We start from the raw sequence: 23,882 nt of genomic DNA, 5'->3' as shown, positions 1-23,882 counted from the left end.
CTGGTAACATTTGATGATAAAGCTTTCTGCTAATTTCCCTAAGTTTAGCAGTACTTTGATATTAAAATAGGATTTAAACAACATGTTATAGTTTCATAAATCTCCTTTTCTAGAGCTAACATGGATTAATTTTACTGCAGTCAAGCAATAACATTCTTATTAGGGCCAGCTTGAGGTGATGAAATGAGTGTAGCTCCACTCAGTAGAGTTATACCAGTTTACATCAGTGGATGACCTGACACCTGAACTGATCTGATATCTGAATTATTACAGCACTGTTAAAATAGACTCCACTAAATATATTGTATTATTCCAAACCAAAAGACTAAGACTTCTTCCACTGTATAAACTTGTATTCTGTTCTAAAAATCCTTCACTACAAAAAAGGGAACGAGAAGATTGGTAAAAGATGGGGCTTGTCAGCCCCATCCGCAAGGATTTGTTGACTTCAGTGAGACAGTAATTGGAATTCCTCTTGTTGCGGCAAAGGAATTGTTTTGCTGTGCGTCCGTCCCACCCAGTGCACAGCCCAAGTAATTGGGTTTAGTGAAGGAAATTCTGTTGGGGAAGGGTAGAAGTCATCCATCTCCTGGCCCACAGGCATGTCAGGGGAGCTGCAGCATAAGCTCTCCGCAGCCATTTTACCAGCTTGTTACTTGGAATTATGGCCTTCGTCCTGCACTGAACAATCTTTGCACCTTGCATTCAACCCCATTAACATGACTGGGCACAAAGGCCATGCTGTATTCAGCCTCTTGCAGGAGCGAGGGCTGTCTTCAGGATTTGCTGCTGTTCAAGGCAGATGAGGTACCAAATGGCTTAGGAGTTATCCACATGGGCTGGTCTGCAAGGGTAGTGAGTACCCTTCTTTACAGCCCCTTCGCTTTTGCTTTTCCGCAAAGGGGCACTTACATTTCTAATAAACATTCATATCCAGTATGCTTAAACTGCCCTGGAGAGTAGCTATCAAATGACTTCTTTTTCTGTGCCTCAAATTAAAAAAGTAGCAAATAGGACTTTTAAAACAGAGATAAAATCATGGCATAGCATGGATATGCCTGTAAGTTTTCAGGCTGAAGCTGGTTTCTCTTAGCAAGGTATTTTAAGCCTGAAAAAAGCACCCAGTACCATAAATGAAGATGCTGACATATCCTCAGCAACAGAATAATTGCAGGGCCAATCTAGAATTAATTGTATGGTGTTTGAATTGAGTGATCATTAATCCAACAATATTTTGTAAGTTGTGAATAAATTGCCAGAAGAAATAATTTCATTCCAATACGCTGCAGCACTTCAACTTTGATTAACATTTTAATTAGTAAGAGCTGACTGGATGGGAAGATGTTTAACTTGTGGCACATATTTGCAATTTTGCTTTTTTTAGAGGAAGTAATTGTCTTGAATTGAAGAAAGAAACTGAAATTAAAATTCAGACACTAACATCAGATCACAAATCTAAGGTAAGCAAACAAGCCAATTTTAACACATGCAACATCTGAAAGAGAGATTTTGAGACCCGAGTGGTAGTTAATTTTCTTGGAAGCGCATGAATGATTTTCAGCGATAATAACATGTAGAAAAGAATGGGAGTAATCGGGTATCTAAAAGTGTTTCTTCAAAAAATATTTAAAAAGCAACATCAGTTTCCTCCCCTTTTAACAATTATTGAAGGAGGTGTCATATTCATGCCTCATGAAGCAAAACTGGTCATTTATATCAGATTAGCCAAGACAAAGAGGCAAAAATATGCTATATGAAATTGAGATGCTAATTACGTTCCCAAAATATATATGCGAAGAAATTTCTTTTTCATTTTCCATCATTGTCACCATTCACAATGCTTGCCAGACTCTCTCTTAGGGAAGGAGGAGTCCAAGTTGCTCTTGAACAAGTGCCCTCTTTCTTCTAGTGTGTTTTTCTTTGGGGATTAGGTGCATTGTTTTCTCTGAGGAGCTGGAGAAAAACAGTATCCTGAGACCCAACCTCCATTCGTTTTAAACAAGTTTTTCTCAAGCTGTGATTTGTGGATCCCACCGAGTTGCAGAGAGCTGCTCCCTCTCTACCCGCAAAGCACAGCCTGTCTTCCTGCCAGTTCCCACTGGCACCTCCCCAGCCTCCCAGACTCTGCGCCCATCGCTTTTCCACTCAAGCCCCTCTCAGATCTGTGCTCACCTACTTCATATTTTCTTTGAAAGATTTACCAACCACCCGTTGACATGCTTTAAGTTTCTGAAAGATATCCAAACTAGAGAGTGGCAGGTACAGTAGAAGACACATCCAGGTACAAAATGATCTAGGGGGAGAAGAGTACAGGAGACTGAAGGCATTACGCGAGTGGAAGATTTTAATGTAAAAGCTGAAACCAGTGAAAGGAGTCAGACAAGTACAGAAAATACAAGTGAGAGAGAACCAGGCAGCCACATCCATGAGATTGGATCAAGCTCATTTTCATTTATTCTTCTCCTTATTTTAATCTTTGGTATTATTTCATGTGGGGGAGATCCTGGTTTTCTAAACAAGGTTTCTGTCTTGTCGCTGCCTGCTCAGCCAAAGAGTTAGGAAAACCCTCAGGAATAAAACCTAGGGTGCTCTCATTGCTCTAGCTCCTTCTCCTATGAAAAGTCCAGAACTGTTTTCTTAAGTAAAACCAAATTTGCTGTCAACTTAAAACAATAATTAATTCATTTCCTGGTAAAATAAACTCTCTAGGGAGCACTGGTAGCTATCCTCCAGACATAAGCTCCAAAACTCATTTTAAATTACATTGTGTAGAAAATTGTTCACTGTGGTCTCAGCTTCTCACCTGCGTCATTGACAGTCCAGAGTTAAGATGTGTGATTTGCACACAAAGGACATGCAAGTGTTCATTAATCTTCCAAATCCAATAAATGTGACTCATGTTTTCCCTCTCCACAAATGTATGCAGTTTCTGAGCTGTGTTCTTCTTAAAATCCCGCTTTCAAACTGGTTGTCTTAAAACATAATCTGTATCTGGAAAAAAGATTGATTTTTGTCCACTCCCATGTCAGGCTTTAGGATGACATTTTCAAAGGAGACTGAAGTGTAAGATCCTTTGAAATTCCAAGCCTCTGTGCACTGGATGCTTTTTTGCTAGTCATCTGCCTCTGTGGTTTTCTCTAGGTCAGTGATTTTCAATCTCTTGTTCCCTGTGGTTCCGTCAAAATTTTCCACATTACATACCGATTTTAGTATTCTCATGGACTTCTTTTGTTCAACTGCTGTGTGTGGGCCTCTTGACTTAGTCCCAGAGATCATTTAGAAGTCTGCAAGCAACAGGTTGAAAACCAGTGCTCCAGACCATAGGGAAATTAACTTTTATTGTAGATGAAGGTAGATGCGATTAAATCAGATGAAATTGAGATGCTGAATGCATCACACTGAGTTAGCAGGAGTTTGATTAATTAACAGTTGTTCAGCATTTCTCAGTATTTGGCCCACTGATATTAATATCAGATGGTGCTGTAATTCACCTTTAATTACAGTGCATGTCCTTCAGTGCAGCTCTGTGTCACAATGTGCATGTATACTTCTAGCTCTGAGGAGAGCTTTTCATCTACTGAAGTCTTCCTCTCATGAAGAGACTTCCACCCCAAGTTTGGCATAAAATATTTAAGATAGATTTGAATGTCCCAATATATACTTCATGCACAGTTAAGCTAGAAGACACAAATTACTCTCCTCCATTAGAAAAGCGGGTCCCAGCATCAAGCAAGAAGAGGATGAAAATAAAAGAAGAAAGATTGCTTCAAAGATTATTCCTGCATGAACACAGTGACTAGACAAACATATTGCATATATGCTGCACAAATGGAAGTTTTTAATTAGTCTCAGGCCCACTGGAACAGATGAAAGGACAGGACTGCAAACACAGTCTGTAGAACAGGAAAGAGAGACTTAGCTAGTGGTTATTTTTCTTATTCTTCTGGGTAAGAAACACTACCTTAGCAGTGGAAAGTAGGACAAGAGCACAGCCCAATGCAATTGAAGTAGTCATCTTAACTATGATGCTAATAAATTGCAGAAAAGAAAGGATATACATTCAATTTACTACTTCTGAACTTTGAAGTGTATCACAGATCTGCAGCAAAATTGGATTTCAGATGATTTAATGGTCTTGAGTTCTAAGGTCATCTGAATCTGAGTCAGACTGGGTGTTTCAAATCTTGTAACTGTTGTTTGCAAAATACTTTATATCCTTCTCATCAGGGTATATCTTGCTGTACCTGAAATGAAACTTGTTGCTTGTTCGATATTTAAGAAAAGGAATCATCCTTTTCTCTCCCACTCTCAGAGAAAAACTTGTTTTACCGGGAGCTATACCTGCTTATTGGACTGCATGCTGATTTTGAAATTAATAGCACATCAGCAGCATGTCTCTCCATGAGCATAGGCATTTTTTATGATTGTTCTTTCTTATCTTCACAAATCAAATACTTAAAGAACTGCCATGCTTAAGTCTGCTTGCAGGTTTCTTTGGTATCAGTGTACCTGAGGTATAGGATTTCTGCCTTCTTTAGCATTTCATCAACAGTGTAAGGAGGCTTTCGGTGAAAACAAACTCTGTTTTTTATTTGCTGGAATGCCTGTCTGTGCCTAGGATGGTGTAAAGTGGTCTTACTGTGAATAGGAGTCAGATCTCTAATGTTGATTCTCTCTACACTTTCTAATATTTGAAATCAATCTGAAGTCAGACACCCAGTACTGAGTGACAAACTGTATGGAAGAGTGACACAACAGCAAGCAATGGAGGAGAATCTGTGGCCCGCTCTGTCACAGTTCCCCCCACAAGTTTTCTGACTTCTCAGGAGGGGCAAGGGCCAGTCAGAGCACTCTCTGCAGGAAGAAATTTGAATCACAAATACATGAAAGGAACTGTGTGTTGGCTCCTGTGTAAGGATGTTTGGAACATAGGTGTGATTCACTTCTGGGTCTGCCCAATTCCTGTGTCTCATAGTCACAAAGTGGTTGAGGTTGGAAGGGACCTCTGGAGATCATCTAGTCCAACCCCCCTGCTCAAGAATGGTCACCTAGAGCACATTGTACAGGATTGTGTCCAGGCAGGTTTTGAATATCTCCAGAGAAGGAGGCTCCACAACCTCTCTGGGCAACCTGTTCCAGTGCTCTGTCACCCTCACAGGAAAGTTTTTCCTCATGTTCAGATGGAACTCTCTGTGTTTCAGTTTGTGCCCGTTGCCTCGCGTCCTGTCGCTGGGCACCACTGAACAGAGTCTGGCTCCATCCTCTTGACACCCTCCCTTAAGATACTTGTACAGATTAATAAGATCTCCTCTCAGTCTTCTCTTCTTGCCTAAATGATCTCTAACCCGATCCTCCTCAACCAAGGGAAAGTCTTCCTCTCTCCAGACTTTCTCTCTTGCCTCAGGGATTCCTGCTGGCCTGAGCAGTAAAGCCTGAAGCAAAGAAGGCATTCAGTAGCTCTGCCTTCTCTGCATCCTTCATCACCAGGGCACCCACCCCATTCAGCAGCGGGCCCACATTTTCCCTTGTCTTCCTTTTGCTACTGATGTATTTGAAGAAGCCTTTGCTGTTGTCCTTGACATCTCTAGCCATATTTAATTCCAAATGGGCCTTAGCCTTCCTCATTGCGTCCCTGCATACTCTGACAACGTTCCTATATTCCTCCCAAGTGGCCTGTCCCCCTTTCCACCTTCTGTATACTTCCTTCTTCTGGTTGAGTTTTGCCAGGAGCTCCTTGCTCATCCATGCAGGTCTCCTGCCTCCTTTGCTTGACTTCTTACTCATAGGGATGCACCGCTCTTGAGCTTGGAGGAAGTGATTCTTGAATATGAACCAGCTCTCTTGGACCCCCCTTCCTTCTAGAGCCCTAACCCATGGGATTCCTCCAAGTAAGTCCCTGAAGAGGCCAAAGTTTGCTCTCCTGAAGTCCAGGGTTGCGATGCTACTTCTTGCCCTGCTTCCTCCTCGCAGGATCCTGAACTCCACCATCTCATGGTCGCTGCAGCCAAGGCTGCTCCTGACCTTCACATCTTCCACCAGTCCTTCTTTGTTTGTTAGTACGAGGTCCAGCAGCACACCTCTCCTCATTGGCTCCTCCACCACCTGTGTCAAGAAGTGATCATCAGTGCCCTGCAGGGACCTTCTGGATTGTTTGTGCCTAGCTGCGTTGTCTCTCCAGCAGATATCAGGGTGGTTGAAGTCCCCCATGAGAACCAGGGCCTGGGATCGTGAGGCTACTTCCAGGTGTCTGTAGAAGGCCTCATCGACTTCCTCTTCCTGATCAGGTGGCCTGTAGTAAACACGCACAACAGTGTCACCCATGCTAGCCTGCCCTTTAATCCCTACCCATAAGCTCTCAACTCGCTCTTCATCCACCCCTAGGCACAGCTCAATACATTCCAGTTGCTCTCTCACATAAAGAGCAACTCCACCACCTCGCTTTCCTGGCCTGTCTTTCCTAAAAAGCACGTAGCCATCCATGACAGCACTCCAGTCATGTGAGCCATCCCACCATGTCTCTGTAATGGCAACGAGATCATGGCCCTGCGACCGCACACAGATCTCTAGTTCTTCCTGTTTGTTCCCCATGCTGTGTGCATTGGTGTACATAGTAACACTCATCTTTTTTAAAACATTAATACTTTCTAACATTGTGACCACAGAAGCTTTCTGAGGATATGCTCCCCATGCTGCTATGATCCCAATTATACCCAGTTACTCAGGACTTTGCGTCTGCCTGTACCTTTTTTCTCCATATGATGGGTGGATCCCATCTGGATCTGCATTAAAAATATATATATATTAAAATGGGTTTTCCCAAAGACTTCAGCAATGGCTTACTTTTAGCTCTGTTGAAGTCCATTCTAGCCTCCTTGGGGGCTGCATAAGCCAAGTGAGGTCAGCATTGAGAGGAGACACATGCAGCCTAACTGACTTGAGGCACTGTAGATTATTAGAGAGGCATCTCCAGAGAACATTCAGCTCTTAGGTGTGATAAATCCTGCTTTGAAACTGCCTGCTCTTTCCCATCATAGGGAGCTCAGGCTAAACTTGACCCTTAAGTGCCACAGTTAGGTGCCAGAGGTGAGCTGGAGTGTCTGCCCCTTAACTTTTCAAATTTCCATCTGAAAAACATGAATATCTATCTCCTCCTTCCTGACTTTGAAGCATTTATTTTGACCCCCTTTTTAAACAGAATACTCATATTTTTTTCTGGCCTGAAGGCAGTAGTACTGCCTAAGGAGCTTCTTATTAAAGATTTTGCTCACACTAGCTGCTTCACATGCTTCAGTGTATACATGACTTCATAGGTGTAGGCCCTGGTTTGGTAGTACGCTTACCCACATGCAGAAAATGAAGCATGACTCGTTTTGCTGGAGGTACACTCACGCTTAACTACCCTGATGAATTAGGTCTATATTAGTCTTACCAAGCTCCTGCCTCAGAATGCTTCTGTTATTTTCTGACAGCTACGGAAATCCCCAGTGGCTCTCCACTGACTGCTTCTGCTGCAGATCGTAGCTGTTTTGATATGGGACGTCTATTTAGTTATATTAAATGCAAGTCCAGCTTTCAGGTAGCAACAGTCACCCTAATCTGTAAGCAAATTATTCCTTTTTTTTTTTTTTTTTCCAATTAGGAATCCAGCTTTATTACTCAACATGCCTTCAGAGGAGCCTCTCCAGGGCAGAGTGGGGACTGTTGCTTTTCAAAGCCTTCTTTCGCCATCATTGGCGTGTGTAGGAGAGTGTGCTCTGCATTGTGCAGAGCTGCTGTGGGCCCACACCTGAAATGCTGGCATCAGTTGCTTCCTTTCTAAGCAGTGCGGTGGCAATTTTGATTTGAAGAATTAGGTTTAGCTTTCACAGAAGATGGCCCAAATGCTATTAGTTACCATAGTAGCACTTGAAATGACTACCTGAAAATAGGTTTATTTTTTTGTGAGACGCATTTTGTATACCATTTATGGAAAAGTAGGGTAGCTTGTCAAAATACCCAAGGATAATTATTAAAGGATAATAAAACATATCTTTCTATTAGCTTCTTTTCTAAATCACTGAGTGCAATATATTATTATCATAATAACTCAAGTAATTTAGATTTCTTTGCATTGTCTCTTGGGAACTTTCCAAAACTTTAATCTCATTATTCTTGTGAGCCCTGGGAGATAAGCAAGAGAAGAATACATGTCAGATTCCCTGCTGACTTAATGAATATAAAACAAAGATATGTAGCCTATCTTCAGATTCAGGTTGTATTAGATACCGGATTTCTCTGTAAACTGACTGTGTTTGTAGAACTGTCTCCACAAAAATCTAAGACTGTATTTAAGCCCTCAGGGAAATCCCACTCACTAGATTTTTTTCCATTGCTAATTTCTATATTTTTGAATATATATTTTTTCCTGGCAACCAAGAACATGAAACCATTCCATAATGAACTCGGTGTTAGAGAAGGTTTTAAAATAATGTTAGTACAGTCAGGAGCATATATGTAGTCAATTTATTCAGGATACTTTAGATAATAGAGTCCTAATAGTAGGGGTTGTTTTACATCTGTTTTTATAATGCACTGTAGTGTCTTCAGTGGCTTTGTTACTCCATGAAGCAATTTCATTTGTGTAACTTCATTTTCACAATTTATCTGCATTCTGTATAATCTTTTTTTATGATTGTCTTTGCATTGTCTTTGGCATAATTGATCTTACAGCCAACCTGAGAACTACTGGTGAAACTGCTGTTATTTCTCTGCAGGTCAAAGAGATTGTGGCGCAGCACACTAAAGAGTGGTCTGAGATGATCAATACACACAGCGCTGAAGAGCAAGAAATCCGTGATTTACACTTGAACCAACAGTGTGAACTACTGAAAAAACTGCTGATTAATGCACATGAACAACAAACCCAGCAGCTAAAATTTTCCCATGACAGGTGAGCAGGGCAGTGATACTTGATAATGAGGGTTTGGCTTATAACCTGTATAACACACTGTGGTTTCCTTGTCTTTCTAGCTCCTGCACTACTGGCAAAGATATTGGGCTGCATGCAAGGCACAAGTAAAATAAATGATCGAATGTGGGAGAGAGAGATGCAGGAATAGACCTCTTAGCTGGGTTAGATCGTCAGCAGGCAGCAGCTGCAGTGAAGCTGCGACACTTTACATCAGCTGTGGATGTGCTTAGACTTTACCCAGGAACTTGAATTCCGAGGGCTGGGAACTGAGAAATATTAAATGTGGAAATAAGGTCATAAAAACTTTAGCCAACAGGTTGCAGCATAAGCTACTTCAGAACGATGTATTGTTTTGGAAGCACTGGGAACACAGGAGATGCTACATGACACTACCTCGGTGTTGCTTTTGTAATTAACCACACTGCCGATTTCAAATTAAATGAAATCAAAATACACCTACTGGCCACAGTGTTAAAAATGCTAGTAAATAGTGGAATCATTATCTTAGGCTATAATCTATTATGTGAAGCAGTCTAAACGCATATGAATGCAGTATGTGTATATTCATGCAGTATGTGTATATTCATATGTAATTGTCTTCAGCATCTTTTCCATAAAAAGCATGGGGAAAAAGGAATAAATAAATCACATTTAAAGAAGGAAAAGAAATGATTTTTAAAACTCCTGAGTGAAATAACAGCTTATCTTTGCATCAGAGAGAATAGATCCTGGGACCTTCAAGCTTTCCATCCAACAGAGAACTATTCCAGCAAAAGGCTTTAGTGAGCTCATCTTTATGTTAATCTCTGTGTTAACCCATGCATTCAAGTTGTCCTGCAATACATACCCAGTCAAAATTAAAATTCAAAAATTGCTAAATTACAATACAAATGCATTATTCAAAAGATACTAACTGGGGGAAGGTTCAGTCCTTGGTACTCTATATCCAGATCATAATGTCTTCATCTACCCAGAGAGATCACATCACTTTCTTTTTAATAGTCCTGTTTTCGGTCCTATTTGCAATTCAATACAGTGCTTAGAAGACATTTTACTAATATATAGCTTTTCTGTGCAATAAGATTTTTTCTCATCTCTTGCAAGTATTTTTGTTTTCATTTCTATACCTATTTTTTTATTCTCTCAACTTTGCTAATCTAAAGCTGTCATTATAGGTATATTTACATGAAGTTGAAGTTTACTTTTTCTTTAGCCTTTTTCTCATAGATTTCATCTTTGGGTTTAGAATTTTTGTATCTCTGCATTGTTTGAACAGCCCTATATCATTTTTTGTAAATGATTCTTATATTCTTATTAGTAGATCTTACTTTCTTATTAGAAATAATTTGTGCTCAGTCCATATATTGTTCTATTTAAAGAGCTACTGAGGAACAGACCTCAAAATCTGGGTCCTGATAAATAATAGGTACTATTTCTTCTGAGCTGTCCCAGCAGTAACCACCTTCAAAATTCTTTCCTCTTTATTTGCTGCAATTAGTGTGTTTCTGCTTATTCAGGAATTTGTACCTAACCCCCAACTGTGCAGTTTCGAGACTTTCTTGTTTGAAACTATGGCTGGCTAGTTCAGAAGATTTTGGAATGTAAAGTGCTGAAATGTGAAGAATAATGCCTCAAAGGGATTTTTCACTTTATTAGTTGCAAACTGTTTTATAGACTACATTGTGTGTAGGAGTGCATGCATGTATGCACTTATCTGTATATGTGTATGCAATAGCCGAGAGACAGCTCGGGTGAGTCCAGGAAAATGAAGGCTGTATGCGAGAGCGGAGTGGCGATGGCTGGAGCTGTAAGCACGCTGTGCTCACCGCGCTCTCTCCGTGAGCTGGGGGAAGGAGTTAGCGCTCAGAGCAGAGGACGCGGTGGCGGTAGGAAGATCAGTAATCTCAAATGATGCAGTTATCTGCTGTAGAGGAGGTAGTTTCCCTCCATGTGCGGTGGGAAAGGCAATTACAATATGTGGTTTCAGCTTGTTTCAAAACAAAGCGGATGAGAGCGGACACCAGTCAAAACTGGAAGTTTATTATTGAACTCTGGGGGTGTTTCCCCCCGCCGACTGGGTTGACCTTACTGACTTGGTGAGGTTGCAACCTCTCAGAAATTGGGGGCCCAAGAGTGTTACTTGCAACCATGATGTGTTCCAAATTAAATAACATGAGCGAGAAAGAAAAATAGCTGTTGTTAAATACAAAGAGCGATTTCAAGAGAGTGATCCAAACATTAGTGGCGACATAAAATAACATGTTAATGCACTTTAATGTCATCTAAGTATATATATGAATTCCCAGGACAGATTTACATGCTTAAAGTTAAGTATTCCTTTAAAAGGCATGTTTGTACAGATTTCAGAGTCGCAGTCAGTATGATACAGCAAGAAATCAGCAGTTAAAGCTCCCAGTTTGCATGCAGCCAGGGGAGCAGGGGCTGAGCGTCAGACTCAACGTGAAGTCCCACGTCAGGCAGTTTGGCAGCGAACTGGTATTAGAAGTTTGGCCCAATCTTTGAGAAGTGCTGTTTTAAAAACAAAGAGCGTTTCCTGCAAATGCTTCTTTGATGATTTTAAAAAGTAGATAGACTTTTTCATTTCTTCCATAAAAAGCACCGGTCATTTCTTGAAACAGTGAGAAATGACTACACCCAGAAAGATCCCTCAGCAGTGCAATTCAGATCTTGAGTACAGCTGCCAGGATGGAGAAGCACCTGCATGTCGATAGGTGTTGGCCGATCCAGCCATAGACATAACCCAAGCCTCATTTTGCAGTCATGCAAAGTCTGATGCAGAAGGGGACTAGTCCTCCTAACGCCTTTCACTCTAAAATTATGTCTATTACAAATAGGTTAAATCAGTTTAAACACCGACACTTAACTTCTTCATACCCTCTAGCACAGTAAAAAAAAAAAAAAGAATTATTCCATTGCTGCTTTTCAGATAGTGTACTTGAAAATTACTTCGAACTCAGTATAGCAAATAAAAGCTTTTATTTGGAGAAGACACAGTTAGAATAAAATGTGTTCTTGCTAGAACATCGTTCAGAACTCCATCTCAATTTTTCCTGTAATACCACTGCCTTTAAATCTGTATTTGGGAAACCTTATGAAGTCTTGGTGGAAAAAAGGGCTGCATTTCTTTTAATAAAAATATTAAAATATGGAAAATGACACAAAGTTCCCTCATGTTACTTAATGGTCAATGCCTTTTACAGAAAATTTTAGAAAATTAAATAAAATTTTGAAAATTAAATAACATTTCATTAAATTAAGCACTGTGCTCTGTGCCATACCCCTCATCTTCTGTGCATACAGAATTTTTGAATTTTGAGTTAATTACAATAATTTTTTAACACTGTACTTAAGATCAGATCCAGACAAGGAGAATGAAGCACTGCTTTGTCTTGTGATGGGAAACTTGTGTATGTTTATCCTGTACAGAGGACTTCCAAGTCAGTTATTCACTCTCTTAGTTTCCATACCTAATTCTCATTTAAAGGAGCACTTAAGATCAGGAGCTACAAGAACTGGAGTGCTAAGCTACTATACTGGCTGAAACACTGGAGAAGTTTTCCGCCTCCTGAGTCAAACGACACTATTCAGTCATTGCCCATGGGAGGCAATTGCCACCCTTCTGTTAAAGGTATCTGGTTTCACAGAGAAGACCACAAGGTTCCCTGGGCTGGAAAGAGAAAGCAAGCACGAGTCTGACCGTGGTCTAAAATTTAGGGCTCTTTTCAGTCCCAAAAGTAAAAGTCATACCAGGAAGTCTGTCTGCTCATGCCACAACTAGCAAGTATTATTATTATTCATATTGCAGTCATGTTCTGAGTTTTTTAGGTTTTTTAAATTTATTAGACAGTTTTAAAAGACAAGTTGCATTTTCTAAATGGCTGATAGTAGCTCATATTCAGACAAATTTTACATACTAGAGAGAAAGGAGTATTTTATAGCCTCTTTATTCAAAGTTTGAAATGCTTAAAACTGTTCTTTCAAATTATATTCTCTAGAACATTGAGATTTCTGAATGCTTGCTCAAATTGCAAAAAGTCTACCCCAAGGAGGACAATCTTCATATTGTTTATTCTTTCCTCTTCCTTAATGCTTCAAGGACAATATAAGCTACAGTGTAGAATAATATCAGTAAATGAACAGCAACAGTGATTGAATCTTAGATATTAATGATTTTGTTTGGTTTTGCCTAGGGAAAGCAAAGAAATGCGTGCCAACCAGGCTAAAATATCTATGGAAAACAGCAAAGCCATAAGCCAGGATAAATCTATCAAAAACAAAGCTGAAAGAGAGAGGTAAGTATCAGATCGCCCTTCCTGAGACAGCATCTCACAGGCTGACTGACGAACTCACTGATTAAAGCTACTAAAGCCATGCTTCCAGGTGTGGAAACGTCTTGCATTTCTGACTAGTGATTGTGCTGAATATACTTGAGATGGCCATTTTATGAAAAATGTTACTTTTCTCATTTTTATCCCTTTAATAAATGTAATGCCCTGATCAGGGAAATAAAAGGGGGCTTAACTTTGTGCTTATCAGCTGTGACACTGACTGATGTAGGACTAGTCACACTACTAAACAGAAGCACATCTGTAAGAGTTAATGACTGGGGTGTTAGTTTTATTTGGAGATGCTTTTTTCTTCTTCAGCTGCTGGCATTATACCTTTTTACTGTTGCTTTTTTAGTGAAAACAGGGATCTAAGGTTTGGTTCTAGCTGGAGTTAGAGAAACTAGACGCTTAGCAACACTAAAAACACAGGAAGTGGTGCCAGTGAAAGGTTTTCTCCCTCATCTACTAATAACAGGGAAGAGAGATGGAACAGAAAAAAGGGGTGCTAAAAGTAACGGTAATAAGCAGAGAAGCTGATGAAAGAGGTAGGAGAAGCAGGAGATGTGCTCAACAACAGCGCACATGTTGATTCCCTGCTCCTCGACTGAACCACCACTGGCATGGAAACCTGGCCAACATCCCAGGTCTGCAAACCGTGGGCACCGCTGCACTTGCAAAAGTGGGGTATTCACTGCGCATTTGAGGAAGTCGTCCTTGATTGACTAGGGAGACTAGAGAGACACTTTTCAGTACCAGCTACGCAGATTTTTGGATTTGGATCTGCATTATAGCTATTTAAATTTCTTCCATTTATTCTAAAAGTTTCCAAATAAATAGGTAGAAACAGAGTCTACCCAATGATGTCTCTTGAGCCTTCCGGGTTTCCCTTTGACTTTGGGCTTGCCATTTGGCTTATTCTTTCTTCTTTGCATTCCCTCCCCTGCACTGAGCTGTTTTGGTCCAAAGGTGTGAGCGTGTTGCTACTGAGCTAACTCCCTTGCATGTTACCGACTCCTAGCCTATGAGGAAGATGAGAGTTGTCAGAGGCCTCGGTAACTTATAAGGGTATGCTTAGTTTATATAAGACCCCCATTAATGACACTGAGATAAATCTGTTCCTATATTTGAAAGCAGTCTGAAGGCAATTCTGCTTTTCAGGCTTTGTGATTACTCTGATTCAGCTCTTTGAACTATTTTTGGTGCATTTCATGACAGAAATCCTAATGAGAGAAAACTGGCAGTTATGTCTTTTATGTAAATATTAATTATATATATATATTTTGTTTAAATAATAACTTTAAAAATCTTACAGCATTGGTGACTTTACTTATGATCATCAGATGATTTTTCCATTACCACTGTTAACAGATGTAGCGTTTTTGATTTACCAAAATAAATCTGGAGTGCAACACAAAAGAATTAAACAAATTTTTATCTACCACTCTTGAGTAATGGACAAATCAAACTTCACTCACAACAACGTTTGTCTCTTTTTCAAGCCTTCATAGTGTCAAAGGTGCTTGGAAACATTTAAGTGTAAAGACCCACAGCTAGAAGAGTGTACAATTTGCCCTTAGTTCCACTTGATACGGATAATCAGAAACCAAAATATACTCTACGAGTTTGTGATTCTTTTTATTGTTGCCCTTTTTTTTTTTTGCAATAAATTTTCATGGACAATGTTTTTTTTTAGGCGAGTCAGAGAACTGAACAGCAGCAACACAAAAAAGTTCCTGGAAGAGAGAAAAAGGGTAATTATAACCTTGACAAAGTCACTGGGCACTATTTCTGGATTTTCATTTTCATTTCTCTGTGTTGAGAATTCAGCTCTAATAAACAAACGAAAGTTGTCCTTGCTTTGTTCCACATGCCTGTAGTTCAAAAGGTCTAAAATATATATGAGGAAACTGTTTTAAATTGACAAATTTACTGTTCCTTTTTATTTATATACTACTTTTATATAAAATATATAACAAAAAGAGGTATTAATATAATATTTCATATTATTTATAAAGACTGTGTGATATAACAGGCCTCCTCCCTTTTTTTACACAGTCCAAAGGAGACAAGACAGCTTATATGTGTATACATTTCAATTAAGTATTTATTTTGCTAGTTAACAGTGTGTTACATTTCACTGTCATTATTTTCTCTTCTTTACAGCTGGCAATGAAGCAGTCAAAGGAAATGGATCAGTTGAAAAAAGTTCAGCTTGAGCATTTAGAAGTCTTGGAGAAACAGAATGAGCAGGTATTTTATTTAAAAGGCTTAGAATAAAAGCAATTACTAAAAACAGTAATCATAATCAGGCTGAGAAGAATGCTTCTAGATATAAGTCATTTTACTGAACTTGGGAATATGACCTTGTTTGTAATCACTAGTCTGTTTGGGGAGTTAAAGTGAAGAGGTGAAGTGACTAAAATAATGCTATAAAATCCAGATTAGGTTCAAATAAGCATATGAAAGCTTGACTGCTTGACTAGCCAGAGTGTATCCTTTCAGCTCTTCTACCACACTGATACTGGATAGCTAGATACAACAGTCCTAAAAAAGCCTAGCGTATCTTATTTTAATTACTCCCAGAAAGTATCTCAAGAAAATCTTTCTTCATTTTTGAACTTATGTTTCTAGTGCTGATTGGAAAATAGCAGTGAAGAATGTGCACAGAGTATCTCTGAACTTCAAGAGACTTTTCAGTTTGGACTGAACTCTAAAGAAACAGCACAGGGAGTTTTATCTGTACTAGTACACCCTCTCCTAATTAAAATACATTATTATTTTCTGCTGGTTTATAAGAATTTTGTTTTTAATTGAAAAGCTATTTAGGAAGGAAAGAAAAGTTCTAATCTTATTTCTGGTAGGAGCATGCCTATGTTCTGAGCAGTTCCCTTGCTGAAAGGGTAAGCCAGAGAGCTGTGATAGTCACACTGACTTGCAGTATTGCACTTGCACAGATGTAGGGGAATATATCTATCGGTTTAGTGACATGAGAGAGAGAGGTTGTGGTTAACACCCATCACCTTCAAGGGTTATGCACTTACATCTTTGTTATTAAATTTTGAGAACTTGAACACTTTGGCAGACATTATACTATGAGTTAAAGTCATCCTGCAGAAGGGAGGGAAGAGTATGTACAAATCAAATATTTCTGCTATCAGAGGAGAATCCTACAGCCCCATGAGATGCAGCCTAATTAACTTCTAGGGGGATAGTATGTCGGATTGCAGGCAGCTGCTACTGCTGAGCCAGACCCACCGTGACTCTCCCTTTCGACTGCTCCACCTGCCTTTTGGACAGCAAACAATTTTCTAGCCTGTTCCTCCACATGGTTTCTGTAGACGCTGTCTCTGATGCCCAACACAGATGGGTCTGTCACTCAGTCTGCTCCTGGGCAGTATCCACATGCAATCAGAAGGCAGAGGGAGGCACCCAGGGGAGGCAGTTGGGCTTCAGTGGATCTGCAGGATGACTGCACTGTGACCAACAACTCCCTGCAAACCATGCTGGTTGACAAAAGATGATGGGCATGATCCAAAGCCAGGTGATATCAATGGTATCTTGCTATTGGCTTCAGAGAGCTTTGGATCCAGTGATCAAAAATATAAGGACAAGAGGGAATGATTAGGGCTGTGCTTTTGACCACAATGCAATAATCACGTTATGTCTAGGAAGATAGGCTGCTGTGACAAAAGTGTGAGTCATTAAAGGAGTCACCTCTTGGAGCAGTTAGTTACTTTCCTCACCCAGGGTTACAGTCTCCACTGCTGAGAGCTGATAACTGGGCACATGAGCTTGCTCATAGTCTATCTCAGTGCAGAGAAGAGGTCAGCTTAAATCATCAGTGATTAAATGGAGTAAGATCCATCTACATGCATGTTATCACTTTTGCCTGGGCAAGTGGTGGCCTCCACTTGTTTTTAGCCCTAAAAGTGCACCAAGACAAATTTTTAGCTTTAGTTTGATCACAGAGGGTGCTGACTCACTCTTCTGAGAAGTCTTTAGAGATCAATAGTACAGGTGACGCTGAGCAGATCCTAGTTCATCTACTGGAAGCAGCATAGACCTGTTAGCAAGATGCTACACCCAAGCTAATTAGCTAGGTCTGATTTCATTGTTATGCACATTGATGTATTATAGCTAGTTGGATCAAGACAAAGGTGGTACTGTATTTATTCAATGAACTTTCTGAAGTCCTAATTTTTTTTCTTGATCAAACAAGTGAAGAAATTTTTCATACAAATATGCAATGTAGAAAAGTAGTTATGGATGGAAACAGCCTTCAATACAAACTGTTATGAATTTAGATTTGTTTTGTTTTATGTATAATTTTTCTTGCATTAATTTTTCAATCTCACTTCAGTTTTCATTCATTTTATTTGCTTGTTGTATTACTCAATTTTGACATTATTATTTTTGTATAAACAGCTTTTGAAATCCTGTCATGCAGTGTCTCAAACACAAGGTAGGATGGATATATAATAAGCAAGCTATTATTTTGGTGTGCTTTCCTTCTAAATTAAATCATTATCATTGGAGCTCTCCTTGTAAATGCAACCATTGGGAAGTACCATTGACATAGTGAACACAATGTTAATCATGTTTGCACACAAATATTTGAGTCTGACACTATATTAACAGTATTTTATGCTTTAGCATCTCAGATCCAGATGCATATGAACAGCAATGTGGATAGGAAATATTTAGAGATTAACTTGTATTGTACATTACCTGTCATTGCTAGAAGATATGCTTAGAATTCTAAACCCTGTGTGAGAAGTGTCTGTTGATCTAAGGAAACCATTTTAGTGTTAACATACATATGATTAACTGCTAATGCTGATAGACAGACAAAGCATTTCCACGTGTATTAGTATGGTAATAAAATAAGTAATGCCACACTAAAAATAGCAAAATCTAGAATGGATAGCTAGAAATAGCTTCTTAGTGTCTAAAGAAGAGAGGCTTCCAGCACTTTAAAATTCAGTTTACAGACATATTACAAGGTATGGTAATTATACTTACTGTGTGGCTGTGCTGTTATATCTTCCTAATAACCATCACTCATAAAAAGTCTCTGTTAACCCCTTGTCTTACGAAGGGTGCTAATTGTTTTAGGCTTGAACATCCAATTGCACAGTATTGCCTGATCCAAATTATTTTCTTGAATTGATAACATTCTTACATCTTGCACCACTGAGTCTGACTGTACCTACTTTAAAGACATTTATTTACGGATATATAATGAGGAAAAAAAGCATTTATTAGGCTAGAAAAAAAAATTTGTATTCTTCTTTTAATACGTATGGTTCTTGGCTGCCTCAGATCTCACTAGAGAGCAAGCATCTTGAGAGCTGAGTCCATTAGTTGCCACTACCTTCATGAATTCACTGCAGCTTCACCACTGCCTCCACAAAGCTCACCTTCAAGTATTCTGCTGGTGTGCTCACGTCAGCTCATGCGCTGTCTGACCCTGACCGTAAACTAGCAAAAATGGGCATCCTGATCCTATGCTAATGTGTTCTTTGAAACCAAGTTAACTTTAAAATATTTCCATGCACTATATGCTAGCTTGCAGAATATTTATAGGACTCTATGTGCCGCTGTTCAAGTCACAAGCTTAAAACGTAAAATGTGTGAGTCACTAAGAAGTAAACAAAGGAGCTTTGTTTTATCTGGAATTTCATTTCACACACAGGCAAAATCCAGCCAACATTTCAGAAGAGATTGTACATATTGGTTTATTTATTATGTTTCCATATTTTCATGTTAAAATTATTTCTTCATTACTTTCAAGCTTTTAACTCATTTAAATGGAGAGTGTTGATTAATTTTTAATCATATTTATGACAGTTGCTTTGCTATTATCATAATTACTTTTTTCCCCAAGATGATGATGATGATTATAAAAGTACAGGACTAAATTTTTCAAGAAGGCACTTTTATCACATATGCACAAACCCACATTTACCTTGCAAAATGAATAACTGTGCATCTCATTAATTTAGATTTACATTTGCCTGTTTTTGCATATGCAAGTATGTTTGCACATCCAGAATAGGTGACTCTTTAAGTAGGAGCTTCTATAATAAAGTTCCCTGTCTAAGCAGCCTTTACAACTTTTCAAGAAACATAGTTCACACAGATCAAGTCCAGTAACCATTCTTCCATTTATGACAGATATAGACCACTAAAGTAGTTATGCAAAGAAAATATTAGTTTGGTTTTCCTCTTCCTAAACCTGTCCTAATCCATGGAAGTTTGGTTGTAAAGATAGATGGGCCAGCTTGCCTCTGGGTCAAGTTACTCAGAGTTCTTTGCGTTATGGATTTGAATAAATTCTCAAATCAAAAGCCCTCAAAGAAAATGAAGGAAGAGTTGGTGTCTCCCAGTTCCTTTAAACTGCAAAATTTCAAACCAAATCACTAATTCAAATCCATACCTGAGCCACAGGAGGAGTAAGAGTGTGTGCATGGGGGTGGGAGGAAGAAGGAGAGGGAAAGAGGGAGAGAAAAGAAAGCCACCCTAAAGTCGGGGATTCCCAGGCCCGTTACCATTCCTATTTAGTGCTTTAACTCTGCTTGCAAAGCCTGAGGCACCTGGAGTTTATAGCAAGATCTGGCATAAATGCATCGCTGTATTCTGCACAACATGTTTGGATACAGTTTCAGGTGGATTCAGTGTATGTAATCCCAAGGAGAACATGTAGCAACAGTCTAACCTTGAGGTGAAAAACAGCACATCTGCAGTCGTAAGAGACGGTTAGGATCATCAGGCCAGATGAAGATTATTTTTAAAGACCTGTCTTGCCAACTGCAAGGAAGGTGATCCACTGGGTGATTTTCATTATTCATTGTCTTCCTGGAAAGAGATGGGTCCAGATTGTCGGTCAACTCTCTGAATGTCTCAGGACGTAACACCTCCCAGCACTAACACAGCGGTGATCTAGCATATATTCTCAAAGGCATCTCTGTGTCAGGAGAAGTAGCTGAGTCAGCATCTGCCTAATTTTCTTCACAAAAATTGGAGCTTGTGTGTTTTACTATATGCTTCTTCAGAAAGTTGACTCATGAATCTTGGAATAGGATCAAAAATATTTTCCAAGAATTTGTAAACATTAAGAACTACATCTGAGTTTGAAAACACAGGGGCACTTGGGGGGTTAAGCATAATGTGATTACATATATCTTCAGTGTGTTTTGCCTATATTTCACTCAGACACTATCAAAAAATGAGCTTCACTTTGAACACAAGGTCTAATGCAATACTTCACGTGGTTATTTTGGACTGCAGGCAAAGGAGATGCAGCAGATGGTGAAGCTGGAAGCAGAGATGGATCGCAGGCCAGCAACAGTGGTCTAAAGCCTCAACATGCAAATTGAAGTTAGCGAACACAGCATCCTTCAAAAGAAAGCAAAATTCACACTATTGTTGCTGAGGCTGAAAAGTGGGATTTTTGTTTTTTTAATATATAAAGTGTAGCTATGGACCACCAAGTCTTAAGGTTTGCATATTTCTTTTTTAACACTGGGCACAGAATTTCCTTTGTTGGATTTCCATAATATGAATTTCCTTTGTTCAGAAAAACACTAATCAAAAGATCAACACAGTTTTTAAACCCAGTCCGGTATTCCCTTCTGTATCTCAACAGGCGGTTTGCCTGCATCAGAATTATACAATCAGATCCTTGAAACAGAACAGATATTTTTAACATCATCTCAAGTGGTAACAAAACTGTAGTCGTGTTATCTACCATGTGTATTCTCATGTGTGATATACTGTGTAGAAACCTCATGCTACGAAATCCTGTCCAGTCACAACTCTTCAGTTGCTCCGCACCAGACGACATCAAGCCCATTGAACTGGATCTTCTGCTAGGTCACAGTAATAATAATGGTCCTAATCAGTTTAGTAAGGAGTTAAGTTTGGGCAATTCTTAATTATACTTCAAAGTATTTTTCAGGCAGCAGACAGTAAACTGTTGAAAATTAATTGCATGTACTCAAAAGTACAGTATCTACAGTCATCGGCCAAATTCATCACCTATAACACTAACTTGACGGGATATTTCTGCATTCAAATGATGTCATTCACAAGTGCCATATCAACTCTATCATGTCTGAAAGAAGCTAATATCCTGTAAAAGTTACTGAAATGGTTAGCATGAGGGGAATACAGTGTATTTGTGCCAAAATTGCGCAGTGCTCTAAGGAATTATGTATTAGGCACTTTAAGAAAAGTTTACATCGTACATTGCTTGTATAGAAATTGCATTTTGATCCTATTGCTGCAGGTCCCCGATATTACAGTTCATTGTAACTTAAAGATTGTTTAAATGGCTTTTGGCAAAAAGTTTGTAACTGTGAAAATGTAAAAAGTATTTATACACTTCAGAATCACAATATTGTAGAAAAATCACATATATGTTGCCACATGGTAAGATTAGTAAGCAGAAATACTACGAGTATGTTTGCATGTGATACAAATGCCAATAAGACTGTAATGCCTACTATATGACCACAGTCATTCTGCTAGCCAGTAAATACTGAATAAATGTACGGCACAGAATATTGTTTGATTAATTACAAAGACTTTTAGCGTAACAAGGTCTCTATATATATGTGTGTATATTAATTCCGTGGGCATTCTTGATACTTCTAGTAAAAGAAAGTACATAACTAATTTAATTTTACACAAAAGTATTTATGCAGATTTTCAAAATTTCATATCAGGAATAACCTTTTTATGTCCATTAGATATAAAAACAAATTGCTATGTGTTAATTTGCATGTTTCTAAAGCTTGCTGTAGTTATATTGCAAAACAATGCATGTAAGCATTCTGCTTGGAATTTGTCCATGCTGCCAATACAAAGACGACTGCATGGAAAACTGGTAGTTTAGAACAAATCAGATTACTGATTTCAATGTACTAAGCACCAATTACGTTGTTGTATATGCTTGTACAAATGAATTCTACATATTCCTATAAACAAATTAAATGAAAAGAGATAATTATGTTATTGTCAGTCCTGAGATGAAACTTTCAACTTCTCTAATAAAAATCCTGAAAATCCAAGAACTGTAGTTGTCACTGTGGTCAATTGTAGGGTCATGGTGTTATTACTTAAGAATTTTTAATGAGTTGTAAAGTATTTCCTGTAAAAATGCATATAGTGTAAATATATTTATATCACAGCTTATTATTCAAAGGAGTCTTATTTCATTTGTTTTAAGCGATAGCAGAATTGTGCAGTGTTGGTCCTTGCAGCACTACAAGACAGCCTGAGTACAGTATAGCACTGCCTTGAGAGTCCAACTAAGGCAGAAGTCAGTATAGTATTTAGGTGTATAACGTGGGATTTAAACAGGCTTGCGGTACCTATTCTCAAAGCTGTAAACAGACGACTCCCGCTCTGATGCCACTTAGCCCTTGGAAGCACCTCCAGCTCCTTATTAGCCTTAATATTTTAAAGGCAAGTTCTCTTTCTGTACATGCACTGAACCACCTCACCTGCCCTCTAAGCTTGTTTTTTCCTCTTCCAGAGGCCTTGGAGCTGGTAGCAGCGGCATTTATGAAGCATGCTTGACAAGCTCTGGCATTTCAAAAAAGCAGGGATTTTTTCTTTCAGAAAAAATGTTTTAATTAAAAAATAATCCTTTAAAATACAGCTGCTGGAGACAGTGCTTTTATATTATGGCCTTCCATGGTGTTTTCTAGCCTAGTAAGAAGTATATGACAGAGACCAAGCTACTAAATCCTGTCCAATACAAGAGACAGTGCAATGGCATAAGTTTTGGGATACGGAGGGAACGGGGGCTTGCTGAAGCGTTGAACGTTACTCATTTGCTTCGGCTCAGTTGCCACCTAGTTGGAAAGCAGAGCCCTACCTGTGCAAGAATCAACTGCAGATGGAAGGCCTGGTTCCCTCTTGGAGGAAAATCAAATCTGCTTGTACTACCTCCCTGGAGAGTATGCTATACATTGGGACATAAGCAGGTTTTGGAGGGGAAGGGAATAATATCCATAGTCTCTTTTTGAGCGTGTGCTCACGGCTCAGCCGAGAGTTAGGGATTTATTGAGTCAGGGAGAGAACGTGCTTCTGCGAAGCAGTGGAGCCAGGCAGCCTCCGCTTCCAGGCTCAGCTCCCAGGCTGCTACCTACTTTGTCCATTGACGATTTAACACAAAATGCAGACAGTAATTTGAAATTAAGTGATGAATTTTGTCAAGTAAGTATTTTGAAATACCTTTTAAGTAGTATTTGATTCAAAGATTGTTTGAAGCCTGGCCGCTAATAAGAAGCGGTGAGGATTTCCATTGAGACGAAATAGGCTAATCAATTTGAGCATTAATACTGAGTTGAAGCTGTTTAAGATGCCGTTCTTAGCCGGGGTGATGGATTCCACTTCACTGCAATTTCACCGAGGGAAGTGGTAGATTATCCATCTCTTCAGAGAAATTCAGCGTGGCTCTGACAGGGAGGGTCGTGACACCCCGGCCTCAGAAGCAGCCTGCTATTCGTTCGCTTCCAATAATTTGGGGCAGGTTGTCATTAACTCGTTTTTTTCCAAGTGAGGGTGTGTTT

At 39.2% G+C, this 23,882-nt stretch overlaps 1 protein-coding gene across 1 annotated transcript in view; it reads left to right on the top strand.

Annotated features, from left to right (window-relative positions):
• Nucleotides 1–22,376, top strand: part of PLCB4 (phospholipase C beta 4) — a 225,238-nt gene extending 202,862 nt beyond the window's left edge. Inside the window, exons 34-40 of the mRNA XM_067292707.1 lie at nt 1,385–1,460; nt 8,754–8,929; nt 13,162–13,263; nt 14,993–15,050; nt 15,463–15,549; nt 17,725–17,761; nt 20,590–22,376. Of these exons, the coding sequence (XP_067148808.1) occupies nt 1,385–1,460; nt 8,754–8,929; nt 13,162–13,263; nt 14,993–15,050; nt 15,463–15,549; nt 17,725–17,761; nt 20,590–20,678 (625 nt within the window). The 3' untranslated portion in view covers nt 20,679–22,376. The remainder of the gene's footprint in view (nt 1–1,384; nt 1,461–8,753; nt 8,930–13,161; nt 13,264–14,992; nt 15,051–15,462; nt 15,550–17,724; nt 17,762–20,589) is intronic.
• The last annotated feature ends 1,506 nt before the right edge of the window (nt 22,377–23,882 follow it).

The sequence above is a fragment of the Apteryx mantelli genome, chromosome 3 (assembly GCF_036417845.1).
Source record: "Apteryx mantelli isolate bAptMan1 chromosome 3, bAptMan1.hap1, whole genome shotgun sequence".
In the NCBI taxonomy this organism is placed as follows: Eukaryota; Metazoa; Chordata; class Aves; order Apterygiformes; family Apterygidae; genus Apteryx; species Apteryx mantelli.
Note: the sequence above shows the minus strand (reverse complement) of the source record. Positions and strands in the feature narration are given on the sequence as shown.